A 12,705-nucleotide genomic window follows, 5' to 3' on the forward strand; every position below is an offset into this window, starting at 1 on the left:
AGGTACTTGCAGTATGATTGTTGTTTGTATAATTGTTGTCAACATCTTAGTTTAGTTGAAATCAAGTTCTTGAAACCTGTTTAAAGTTGTTTATAATGAAATATTCGCTTATGATAATGAACTAGACACTGATATAAGTCTGCATCGTAGTAGCTATAGGTCAGGTCAGTCGATGTGTGACTTGCTGTCCTTTTGTTGTCCCCAGTCATTAGCCGTAATGCTGTATTGTATTGTGAAGCTGTGAACTGAATCTGTTAATTACTGACCGCGTGTTTTCACAGGGCTATGAGGACTGGCTGAGACACAAAGCCGACAACGAGGTGAATGGAGCTCCAGTGTTTGTGGTTCGCAGTGGAAGTCTGGTCCAGACGAGATCTAAGAACATCAGGGTAAGATGTCCGACACCTGCACCTTACATGAACTAAAAATAGTTGCTTTTTTGACACTTCATAGCCAGTAGCCACAGCTAACTTTAGCCTTGCTGTCAAACTCCTGTTGGTAGTGGTGTTTCTGTAGAACCAGACTGTATAGAAATGTAATATTACATGTTGCATGTTGTTTCTCATGTGTCAGGAATGCAAATACTGAGGCATCAACATAAATATCTCAGGAATGCTCTGTAACTGATGCATCTGCTGCAGTAACATGAGTTTCTCGTCATGCACATACTGTATTCCTGATCTGTATTGAAGCGGGCTTGTCCATACTGTCCATGAACCAGAGTGACTTATTTTGGAGTAATAAGACCAGTCAGGCTTTTCACGACACCAGAATTTCAGTAGTCGATACCAATACCAGTAAATTTCCACGACTCTTGAAACTTATGCGATAGCACGATTTAAAAAACAAAACAAAACAGAACCCGTTGTATATCCGGTACTCATGATACTGAAAAAAACCAGGTACCGACGTATTTTTTGCGTGTCGGCATCAACTTGGTACCAAAGTGTCGGTTTTCGTGACAGTACTAAATCCTTCTCTCTCTTACCTGGCCATGTCTGTAACTCTGGACACCAGTGCTCACAAATCCTCTGAGGTCCAGCGCCTCAGAGACACTGTAACTAGTGTGTCTGGAGCCAACGCAATGCTGCCTAAGTGGTTTAGTCAAACAGTAAATCAGCCTTGCTTGAAGCCTGAAGCTACTGTTTACCCAGTTGCAGCCAGATGTCTGCCGTCACCTGCAGTCACACAGTTCATTTAACACAAAGACACAAAGGTGTGCAGAGTTACTGGGGGTTTAGAAGTCTGAGAGTTGAATATTGGCGGCTAACTTTTTACTCACAGACAATCATTTAATTAATAACAAACAAAAGTTTTGTTCTGACTCAGGAAGCATTAAGTAGTAGAACACATGGAAAACCTTATAACCCGCCACATTGTCTAACTGTGCATATAATTTGAGGTTTCTGTGACTCATGAACTAGTCTGAAGTCATACTGTAATCGGCAAAAAGAGATTATTTCATGTATTTCCTCTTTTACAAAAGGAAATGTACTCAACACAAACAAATAAACAGCTGTTAAAGATATATACCTTGAAACAATCTGCCTGTGTCTGTATGTCCTGCTGCTCTTGGTTTATGTGACTGTCTTTCCTTCTCCATCCAGGTAGGGGACATTGTTCGCGTGGCAAAAGATGAAACGTTCCCTGTCGACCTGGTGTTGCTGTCCTCAGATCGGGCAGATGGCACCTGTCACATCACCACAGCCAGCCTCGACGGAGAGACCAACCTTAAGGTCTGTGTGTGTGTGAGGGTGGGTGGTGAGAGTGTGTTAGCTTTGGCTTAGCTTTCATCCACGCCGTGGTTTTGGATGAATACTAAAGTTGCCCTGTTTTCCTTCCTTATGCAAAAAGTGTTGGTTTTTGCACAAGCAACCTGTTGATTGAATGAAAAAGATACACATCTACAACCAGTCCCAGGATTCAAACCTGCAAACACCACAAGTCCTGTGGAGTGTAAACAAATAAAGTAAAAGTTCATTCAGAGCTGCTTTGTGCTGTGAATGAAGTGCAGCTACTTTGGTTTCTAATGGACTCTCCAGACTGATGCATGAGAAAAGAGGGTTGACGTGCTGCAGCATAAGGCTGATGGAGCTCATATTGAAGCTCTGTGTCTCTCTAACAGAGAGGGAGAGACTCATTCATGAGCTTTTAATGAGACGTGTTTGCATATAATGGGAATTAGTCTTTAATTGGTTGGAGTGTAGGGTTAAGTTGGCAGACCTCCTGTGTATCCGTCACATGGCTGATGCCAGCTTGTGTGTTTGCCTGCCAGGTGTCTGCATATCATCAAAACGTCTTAAAATGACTTGGATATAATGATATAATTTTACTATCTCTTGTTTTATTTTTAGAAAATCCACCCCTTTCTCCTTTTTTTTCCTTTCTCCTCTCCTGTCGTATCCTCTGTCGGTTAATTGTCTCTCTTACAACGCTCTGCTGCATCTGTTACAGTTCATTTGTACAGCATGATGGGTTTTGTGTTGGTCTAGAGACATATTGATATATTGAGAAATTGGTGCCAACCGCAGCTGTTTACATATTGTGTCGTACAGCGATATTGCAGAGCTTCACTGTCTTCTTGCTGTTGGGTTTTGTTGTGTATGTCTGGTGAGACAAGTGCACATAACATGACTATTTTGTATTGTGAGCATATTTTTACTATTTTAACATGAATTTCCAGTCTTAAGTGAGAATTAAAATCCATTGTGATGTGACAAGCCTTTTAAGACATGCAAGTGTGACTCCACATGAACTTGGCAGATTATATCTCATTCTATCTCCATGCATTAAACAATGCCCTTCCATCTCCACTATGTTTTACTATCTCATACATAATTGACCTGAGGAAACTCTGAGTGATTATCTACTTTCAGATCTGTCTGAATAGCTGCTCTGAGGATTTCACTTTGGTTCAAATATGATGCAAATGAAATCATAATTCCTCAAATCTATCAGTCACAGACGGACCTGACATTCTTCCACCGACACATTGGCCATGTTGACACTTTAGGTGGTTCCTCTCCCGCAGAGCTGCACTAACTGACTGAACCGGTTGTTTCATAAATAGGAACCAGTGTGGTGAAGCAGTCTACCTGTGTGATGTGTGTGTGTTCATGAGTTCTCAGTATCCTTGGTGTAAAAACCTGTCCCTCATAAACTGAAAAAAGTATCTCTCTGTATTTGTGTTTTGTGTGTGTGTGTGTTTTTTGTGTGTGTGTGTGTCTGTGTGTGTGTCTGTGTGTGTGTCTTTAGACGCACTTCTCTGTGGCAGAGACATCAGTGTGTCAGTCGGTGTCCCAGCTGGAGGCTCTGCAGGCCGTGGTGGAGTGTCAACAACCGGAAGCTGACCTTTACAGGTAATCAGCACCTTGGTGAAAACACGCCTTCAGGGCCAGAACATGAAGAGTCTAGTGTGTCAAGTCACTTAAGACAGACAAAAGATCCTCCCATCTGAACCCATATCAGAGCATTAGGCACAAAGATTCTTGTATTTTTATTATTTTAAATCGTTGTTTCTGTTTTTGAATATCTGGTGCACTCTAAATACAGTAACAGTATCATTTCATCTGATCCCTTAAAGGAGCCCCTGGGAGTCTCTAGACCCCATTTGAAAATCCACCATGATTAATACATGGTAGAAATATCCTGCCTGTGATGTGTTATTAAATGGATGATGGTGTGAGATGGCTTCATCACCACGTCAACCACCGGTCTTCCTCTTGTCTGTCTCAGCTGGCTACTTAACGATCGATCAGTGTCTATTTTTAGATCAGGTGGTTTGTTTCGACGGCAGTTTTCTCCCCTCCCCCGTCTCTGAGTTGCTGTGTCTGTTTTTACGCTCCCCGAGTTAAACTAACCCAGCTATTGGCAGCTTTCTGCAGTAATCTGATTTCTTCATAATCATGTTATCAAGAAACCTAGTTTTGTCAATCAGGTTAAAGCGTTAACAAAAAACCTGGTTCACATTCTGCCGGAGGAGCCTGACTCTACACACTTCACTTCACCAGGTTTCCTATGAGGCTTTTACACGTGAGCATGTGCATGAAGAGTAATCCATACAGGGAGAGTATTGCTGTGGCAGCATTACAGCAGGATGAAAGGGAAGATCTGTGCTTGTCAAGATGCATCTTTCTTTTCACAATGATTTAATCCAAAATCCAGAAAGCTGAAACTTAATAGGTCTAAATCTGTCAGAGTCTTTTTTGTTACTGTGGAGACACTTTCTCACAGTTTGAAGAAAAGCTGCTCACCACAGAGCTTATTCTCTGAGCTCTGTCAGTGCAGATGCTCAAAGGAAAACTTGTACAGGCCGCAGAGACATCAATCTAATGCATTTAGAATATCAAGAGTATAGGGGAGAGATGTGATTACTGACCAGCTGCGTGTAAGTACAATCTGCACAGTAACCTGGTTATTGGAGTGCATCTAAAAGCCTTTCCAATATTTTCATGCATTTATGTGATTTCTTGAAGTAGCCTGTTTCACCGTGTGTGTGTGTGTGTGTGTGTGTGTGTGTGTGTGTGTGTGTGTGTGTTGTATGAATGTTGTTACTGTCTCAATCCATCCACTCAGCTTTAATGGCTTTGCTTTCTTTCCCAGGTATGTTGGTCGGATCACGGTGACTCAGCATGGGGAGGAGATCGTCAGGTGAGATCAGATTTATCCCTCTGGTTTGACTAATAATTATATTTGTGCAAGATGAACTGAACAGGTTTATACAATAGGGAATGAGTATTGCTTCATATACTTCCCAGTGGCTGGATAGAGATGTTCAAGAGTGGTGTAAGAGGAAACACTTGCATTGCACCTGCGACCAAATTCAATTTTACAGTCTGTGTGCATTTTCTTACACCTTGTAAGATTTTAAAGATTTCTACTCAAAATAGATTTAAAGCTATTTAAGATATTTAATCAGCAGTGTGCAGCTACTTCACAAGACAATGTATAGCCACATGGAAATGCAAAATTACATACTCAAAAGATGTGCAAATCCCATTGACTTTAAATAGTTAAATAAATGAAAAACAATTTCATAATGTTTATGTTAAGTGTCTTTGTGTTTATGTCAGACCGCTGGGTCCGGAGAATTTGCTGCTACGAGGGGCCAGGCTGAAAAATACCAAAGAGATTTTCGGTGAGTCAATACGACGAGAAATAGCAGACAATGGTTCTGGAAACTCAAACATGCGCCTGAGAGGGGAGCAGCTAGAGGGGAGAATTATTTCTTGTAATGGAAACTTTCCAGTTGAGATGAGAGAGAGAAAGAAGGAAACAAGTTTCCTCTGAATCGCGTCCAGGGGATATTGGAAGGAAGATAGAGAGGTGACACAGGCACATTGCAGCTGTTGCAGAGAGAAGCTCCCTGGAGCCGCTCCTCATCATATGGCCGGGCTCTGATTAAGTTAACTAAACGCTTCAAATCTCCTTTTAATCTGCATGTGTATGCTGTTGTAATTGTTTGGCATGGAGAACTAGAGCCACTGATCTGCCATGGACATATGGATAATTGGCGCTTTATGTTCTTATGATGACTTTATGTACAGTGTGATCAATGGCCTGCTGGCCTCACAAGCCTGATTTAATGCCTTAACCAACTGTGATGTTGCAGGTGTGGCAGTTTACACAGGAATGGAGTCCAAGATGGCCCTGAACTACAAGTGCAAGTCCCAGAAACGCTCTGCAGTGGAGAAGTACGCACTCAAACTTTTGCCTTTCGTTTCTGGTCTCAGATACGCATCATTAAACGTTAAAAAACGTAAAAAAAAATATTTCCCCTTGTCAGGTCCATGAATACCTTCCTAATCATCTACCTGGTCATCCTCCTGTTCGAGGCCATCCTCAGCACCATCCTGAAGTACGCCTGGCAGGCTGAGGAGAAATGGGACGAGCCCTTCTACAACCAAAAGACTGAACAGGAGAGAAACAGCAGTCCGGTTAGTTCGCTTGTATTAGAGCCAAGAGGAATACATTCCTATTGATTTGTCTTTTGTAAGTAGTACACGCTATCGGCCCCTAGAGATAAGATGAGGTGAGATTTTAGTCGACATTCCAGCTCTGTCTCACTCCTGTGAAATCTATGCAACACTGTCTTCCATTTTCATCTCTCCCCTCTTTTGTGAATTAATAAGTGAAGATTAAGATGAGTTTGAATCCACACAGACACGTCTCAACCACACAGGATCTTTGGATGGTGCTGGGAGGGGAGTTTAATGTCTCTAGATTTTGTGACAAGGCATTACGGCGGAAGTGCCAGTCACCAGGCCCGCCTGCTGCCAGCCTATCAGCCGACCTGTCAGCACTAATCAGTCAGTTGTAAACTGGCCATCCGGCTCCCTGGAGACAAGAGAGGAATACCACAAAACCTTGGCTGTGTTAGATGTAGTATAACAGGTGCTCCTGTTACAGTCTCTATACACCTAAACTGTGACAGCATCTCTCGACAACTGAGGAGTCCTCCAGTCCTTTAAATGGCTGGAAATTGTGTACGTTTAGAGCTTAACGATTATAATATACAAGTTTAAAAGGGACAAATAGTAAGAGCACTGTACTGTGACAGGTGCAGTATTTTCTTTGCATATCCTAACAGCTTCTAGACCCCCCAATTTATTATTGCTTTATTACATTTATGGCTTTTAATTCATTTTACTATTTATTCATTTTTTATGCAAGTTGGCCAGAGCTCGTTTCCAGGTCTAACATGTTGCAAACATGGCTTTTGCATATCTGCTGAGAGTCTCTCTCTTCACTCTCCTTTCCTGTCACGTAAAGTAATTAACTCCTTTATGGGAATGGATTACACTGCCTGCTTTGATTTAAAAGGATCAGTACTGAAGCACCAGCCTTCTGTGTGCAGTTTAGATGTGCATGAAGCACATTTGTTTTGCAGTCTTTACCATTACTCCTAACATTTTAAGACAATGCAACCAGTTTACATCTGTTTTACCTCAGGGTTGTTCAAGTTTTCCTGGTTTCTCTTCCTTGTTTCACTGTGTGGACTTATTGTGTTGCATCCTCATAAAACTGTGCTCTGTCCTGTCCACTTTAGATCTTGAAGTTCATCTCAGACTTCTTGGCATTTCTGGTCCTCTATAACTTCATCATCCCCATCTCGCTGTACGTTACTGTGGAGATGCAGAAATTCCTGGGATCCTTTTTCATTGGCTGGGATTTGGACCTTTACCATGAGGAAAGTGACCAGAAAGCTCAGGTCAACACCTCTGACCTCAACGAGGAGCTGGGGCAGGTATGGATGAGGAGTAGATTCACACACACAAGGGAATACATTAACATGTATTCACTCACACCTACAACATTTACACTCAATATTTACATAAACATCTGTGTATATTCATTTATATATTGTTTTATAGATAAAAGATAGTGGAAATGAATATTGCCTTAAATATAAGTTTATTTTCACATGTCAAAAGCCTGAAAGTAGATCATTTAAATAAATTGATTAAAAAAAAGGGGAAACTTCTCCACCTCACTTGTATTAATCCTTGATTTACATCTGCATGTTTGTGTGTTTCTGTTTTCTAGGTGGAATATGTTTTTACAGATAAGACGGGTACACTAACGGAAAACGAGATGCAGTTCCGTGAGTGTTCAATTAACGGCACCAAGTACCGGGAAGTCAACGGCAAACTGGTACCGGAGGGAATGACGGACGATTCACCAGACGGTTCCATGCCTCACCTGGTAACTCCCACATATACGTATACACATTACTTCACGCTGTACATCTGCACTGCTTCCACTGCTGCCATCAAATAAGCAAAGCATTTGTGTTTTGCCTCCGGTCATTCATGTGCTCAACAATTGATCATTTGATTAATATATTTCTGCAGCTAAGACATAGAAATGTGATCACAGTGCTTAAATCAGAGTCCACTACATCATCACACATGTTTATCATCACAAACAGTCACTCTGTAGAAGCTATGGTAATAACTCTTTGAGGTTTCTTTCCTCTCTCATCCGTCTCTGTCGTCTTCCCCTCCAGATTGGTGAGGAGTTGCTTTTTCTCAAGGCGGTGTCATTGTGTCACACGGTTCAGATCAGCTACGACCAGCCAGACTGCCTGGCTGGGGGAGGAGACCCATTCTCCCACGCAAACGGCTTCTCCTCCAATCACATGGAGTACTATGCCTCTTCACCAGACGAGAAAGCTTTAGTAGAGGCAGCAAAGAGGTGAGGTCACATCAGAGCTTTCCATTAGAGAGTCGTCTAAATTAAAATAGTGCATGTGTTAGAAGCAGGGATTGATTAAAAAAAAAAAAAAGACAAATGACTCCAATATGTTTACTGTGCTGTGATTGTTCCGTAAGAGCTAAGAGCTTCTAGTTTCACCAGATTGCATTGGTGGTGCATTGTGCATATCACAGCCCTTTATTTGTAGCATTTTATTTTCTGACTGTAAGAGAAGAGTTTGGGCTTTGATGAAGTCAAGGTCATAATAAACACACCTTTTCTCATTCGTTTAATAGAAACCCTGGCTGTTGACATGAGGCTAAATTCTACCTGCTGTTCTTATTCTTCTCATTGTCAGCTGCTAAGGGACATTAAGATACTCCTGGAAGTTTTACCGCTGGACAAATAGAAAGTGCCACTTTTTCTCACTCCTGTTCATTTTACTGTCAGAGACGTATAGCACTGGTAAAAATTTATTCTCTAGAGAGCAGTTTAAGAAAACCCTCAAGCAGGTCTGTGTGGAAACTGGCTCAAATGGCTCATTATTAAGAAGGTGACCACATTCTACTACTGTATACCAGTTTCGAAAAGGGGAAACTAAAAGCGCCGAAGCTAGAAAACGTCGTCCAGTTGTACGTGAAAACAAGGGAGCATTGACAGTTAAGAGATGTGGCTGTTTAACACAAGTCTAATTTGTCAGACTGTCCTTTTACAGAATCGTTCAGGATTCATGGTGCATGAAGCCAGTGAGTCTAGTCAATGTAGTTTTAGAAACCATCAAGTTAAATTATGCTGAGCAGTGAGGGGCCGCACCCGTGACCCGGAGTCTCCCTGCTCCATTGAGCCGCAAAAACTCAGTATCTGTGTTGATTTAAACCAAAAGGCGACACGGTTGCACTCTGACCTCGAAAATCACTGGTGGATATAACACTCAGTTAATATTTTAGCACCACTATAGGTAAAACCTTGATCTTAACTGTCAACCAGCACTGTGCATTGAGTCCAAAGGGACACTGGAATTGAAATAAATTGTATTTCTCACTTCTAGTGATTTTCTTGATTTGATTCTGCAGTTCAGTCACTTCCCATTAAGAAGGTCCTAGATTTCATCACCTTGTTTAGAGGCTTGGTTTCATTAGGATTTCCCTCGTTTTGCCTGCAGGCATCAACTTTCCTTGACCCCTCCCCAGAAAAATTAATAACTGTGTGAATGAACGCTTGAATGGGTTGAGTTGAGCACGGTGGCTAAAAGTTACCGTTTTTGCGCTCTTAAAAGCCCAATTACCTTCAAAACTTCTAAACTCCAAATTGGATTTCCACCTCATATTTAAAGGTCATAATCCTCATTCTCCCAGGCATTCAGGCTATTAACGTCTGTCTTTATTTCCTCAGAATCGGCGTGGCCTTCACTGGCAGCAACGGAGATACCATGGAAATCAAAACATTTGGCGCGATGGAGAAGTATGTCTCAGCCCATGTGCACCTCTTGCATTACAAATACTATAGAAATGATCAGCCAGTTATTGACTGAGGTTTAAAGCCGTCTAAGTTCAAAGTTCTCGTGTGATGAATGCAACATTGAGCCTGTATTAAAGCAGTTCAGTCCAAAGTGAAGTTAATCCTCTCTTTGCTCACTCAGGTATAAACTGCTCCATGTGTTAGAGTTTGATGCTGACCGAAGGAGGATGAGCGTCATCCTACAGACTCCCTCAGGTAACACAATGTCCTCAGCCTCCTCAGTTTTGGTGAATGGCTAATGGAGTGTATTCATATTTCTCCTTTATCCAAAGCACTTTGCAGTTTCTTGATTATACAGTAATACAAAGCATGTAGCAAATGCAATTCAGTGATTTGGTTAGAGAGAATGGATATACGTACTATATTAATGTTTTCCATTATATAAAGATAGAGAATGTAATTATATGGTTTCATAAGCCTCATTTAATGTTCATATGTCTGACTAATAATTTCTCCTTGGTGTTCCTTACTATCTTGACTTTGAAGGAGGCCAGGTTTTGTTCACCAAAGGAGCAGAGTCGGCCATCTTGCCTTTCACCACCAGTGGTGAGATTGAGAAGACGAGATTGCACGTTGATGAGTTTGCACTGGTGAGGATTTATTTGTTTTACAAAAATGTACATCCTGTGCGTCAAAGTTTTCTACAGACTTATACCATCATTGCTGATTTACACGAACTTTCAGCAAAAATGTTAACTTGAACTACATGATGGCATCCAAAACAAACACTATGAGGGAGTCCAAAAGCTGTGGCATATTGAATTCACTCCATTTAGCCTTTAAGACAAAAAAAAAAAATCATTCAAATATCTGGCTGAGATGCTTCTTGTGTGTGTGCGTGTGCTCAGCTGGACGTTTCCCTGTGTAGTCATGATTACTTTTGACTCCCTTGCTTTCTGTTCCCGTTAGACGATAAATTTTTCACCACCACAGCCACATACGCACACACAAGCACAGACACGCATATCTGGCCGCCACATCATGTCATCGGACGCCAGTACCCAGGAGTCAGTGCTGTGGACTGGGTTGATTTGTGGTCGTCTGCCCCTCGGGCTGGTTCCCTGATTTAAAGCCAAGCTTTGATAATTTGTTTTTCTGTCTTTTCTCTCTCTTTTCTTTCATTCGTCTCTCTTTGCGTCTCTTCTCCTCCCCACATTCATCACATTTGTATCCACGCAAACTTGTTTTCTTTCATTTGGCTGTTTATTTTTACTATTATCTAATATCATTATCTTTTTCTTACACGCTCTCTGCTTTTTTCTTGTTTGTCTCTCCCCATTGTAGAAAGGTTTGCGGACCCTGGTGGTAGCATGTCGCCACTTCAGCCCAGAGGAGTACATCGATGTGGACAGGCGTCTGAACAGTGCCCGCACCGCGCTGCAGCAGAGGGAGGAGAGACTGCAGGAGGCCTTCAGCTACATCGAGAGAGACCTGCAGCTCCTGGGAGCGACTGGGGTGGAGGACAAGTATGGACGTTTAAAGAATAAATTGGAATATATTACATCACCCTGAAAATACAATGAATCAGCTTGTCAGAGCTTTCCAAACAAGCAGCAGTAGTGTAGGACAAACTGGGCAAAAATATGTCAGCATGAGTGTCAGCTAAGCTTACGTTCTCTTCTTGCCTCTAACACAGATGTAGGATTTATTTAAATTGAGGAAGAGGATGATTCTGAATCATGACTTTGGGACTTTTAGAAATGGTTACAGGCCTTAAAACAGTAGTTCCACTTTTTGGGAAATAGGCATGAATAGGCATGATTCTCCAGCATGAAGGATGTAGTCAGAGTAAAAGATCTAACTAGGTTCTGTCCAAAGGCAACCATGACTGCTTACCGTACAACGTCAGACATTATGCGTTAGGTAACGAGAAGCTTTTCGTTTAGTGTTTTCTCTTTTCTTATTCCTTTGGACAGAGCCAGGCGCGGTGTTCCTTCTCCTTCAAGTCTTTATGTTAAACTAATCACCTCCTAGCTTTCATTTCGTATTTCGCCTACAGATGTGAGAGTGGCAGCGATCTCATCGTTTAACATAATTTCCTAAAACTACTCCTTTTGAAGTAAATCCATTTAATGAGAGAGGTTATTGACCTTCATCTGAAAGCTGCTTAAACTGCCCAACATACACTATATATACATATACATGTAGTGCTGTGAGTAAATAACATATTGCTACTGACATATGTTTAATTTCCACATGGTTAGTTTTTCCAATTTTACAGTATGGCACTAAGTTAATGTTTCACTGTTTTATGCTCAATGTGCATTTTTTTTTTAATGTTCTGTAGTTGGAGGATCCAGCAGTACAGTCAGTTGTATGATGAGAGTTGAAAGGAGCTGTTCATAGAGAGACCTACAGCTGCTGGGAGCTGATTATATTCTAATAATCACTGTTTTAAATAGAAGAAGCATGGGGTTATAACAGTGTATACTAAATATATGTACGTACTAAAAACAGTAGAAAACATATTGGCAAAAAGAGACGGATAAACTCAGCGGGAGGGAGAATCTCAAACCAACAAACAAAATGTATAGTCAGCAGGGAGATGGAGACGTCACCTCACTGAGCCTCTCTGGAAATGAATGTTGATATGTGTTTGCATCCACTCACCATCTGCTCCTCACATAAGCCTCTCGCTTCTCCCACTCTGTTTATCTCTTCACGTTCACTCTCTCTCTGTTCTCGCCACTGCTCTGTTCCTGTATCTGGAAAGATTTGTCCCTGAGGCACAATCAGAGGGTCTCCTCTATTACTATTGAAGACAAGACTAAGAAGAATTTCTTATTTTTTTCCAGTCCGGTATGAGTAAAGTAAATCTGATAGCTGTGGTAATATTACATGTTATTCGTTGTCTCTTAACCTCTTTAGAAATATTAACCGTGGCCAGAAATAGGACAAATATTCTTAAAAGTGCTGCAGAGATTCAGAGGCAGTTTTCACCCTCCTGCTCTCATTAAATATAGATAACATTAAAGCACCATGGAAGTCAGC

General features: G+C 41.4%; 1 protein-coding gene across 7 annotated transcripts in view; it reads left to right on the top strand.

Annotated features, from left to right (window-relative positions):
* atp11b (ATPase phospholipid transporting 11B) overlaps positions 1-12,705 on the top strand; it is a 54,758-nt gene that overhangs the window by 14,559 nt on the left and 27,494 nt on the right. For all 7 annotated transcript variants that reach the window (XR_015035738.1, XR_015035739.1, XR_015035741.1 and 4 more), the window contains exons 5-18: positions 282-389; positions 1,608-1,736; positions 3,256-3,359; positions 4,603-4,650; positions 5,073-5,137; positions 5,612-5,693; positions 5,786-5,936; positions 7,049-7,246; positions 7,546-7,704; positions 8,009-8,196; positions 9,589-9,657; positions 9,836-9,909; positions 10,201-10,304; positions 10,999-11,180. Coding sequence is in view for 3 of the 7 variants with exons in the window: in XM_085775056.1 (XP_085631182.1) it covers positions 282-389; positions 1,608-1,736; positions 3,256-3,359; positions 4,603-4,650; positions 5,073-5,137; positions 5,612-5,693; positions 5,786-5,936; positions 7,049-7,246; positions 7,546-7,704; positions 8,009-8,196; positions 9,589-9,657; positions 9,836-9,909; positions 10,201-10,304; positions 10,999-11,180 (1,661 nt within the window). In the remaining 4 variants the exon portion in view is untranslated. The remainder of the gene's footprint in view (positions 1-281; positions 390-1,607; positions 1,737-3,255; positions 3,360-4,602; positions 4,651-5,072; positions 5,138-5,611; positions 5,694-5,785; positions 5,937-7,048; positions 7,247-7,545; positions 7,705-8,008; positions 8,197-9,588; positions 9,658-9,835; positions 9,910-10,200; positions 10,305-10,998; positions 11,181-12,705) is intronic.

Source organism: Trachurus japonicus, chromosome 4 (assembly GCF_045865225.1).
Source record: "Trachurus japonicus isolate A0001 chromosome 4, Traja_1.0".
In the NCBI taxonomy this organism is placed as follows: Eukaryota; Metazoa; Chordata; class Actinopteri; order Carangiformes; family Carangidae; genus Trachurus; species Trachurus japonicus.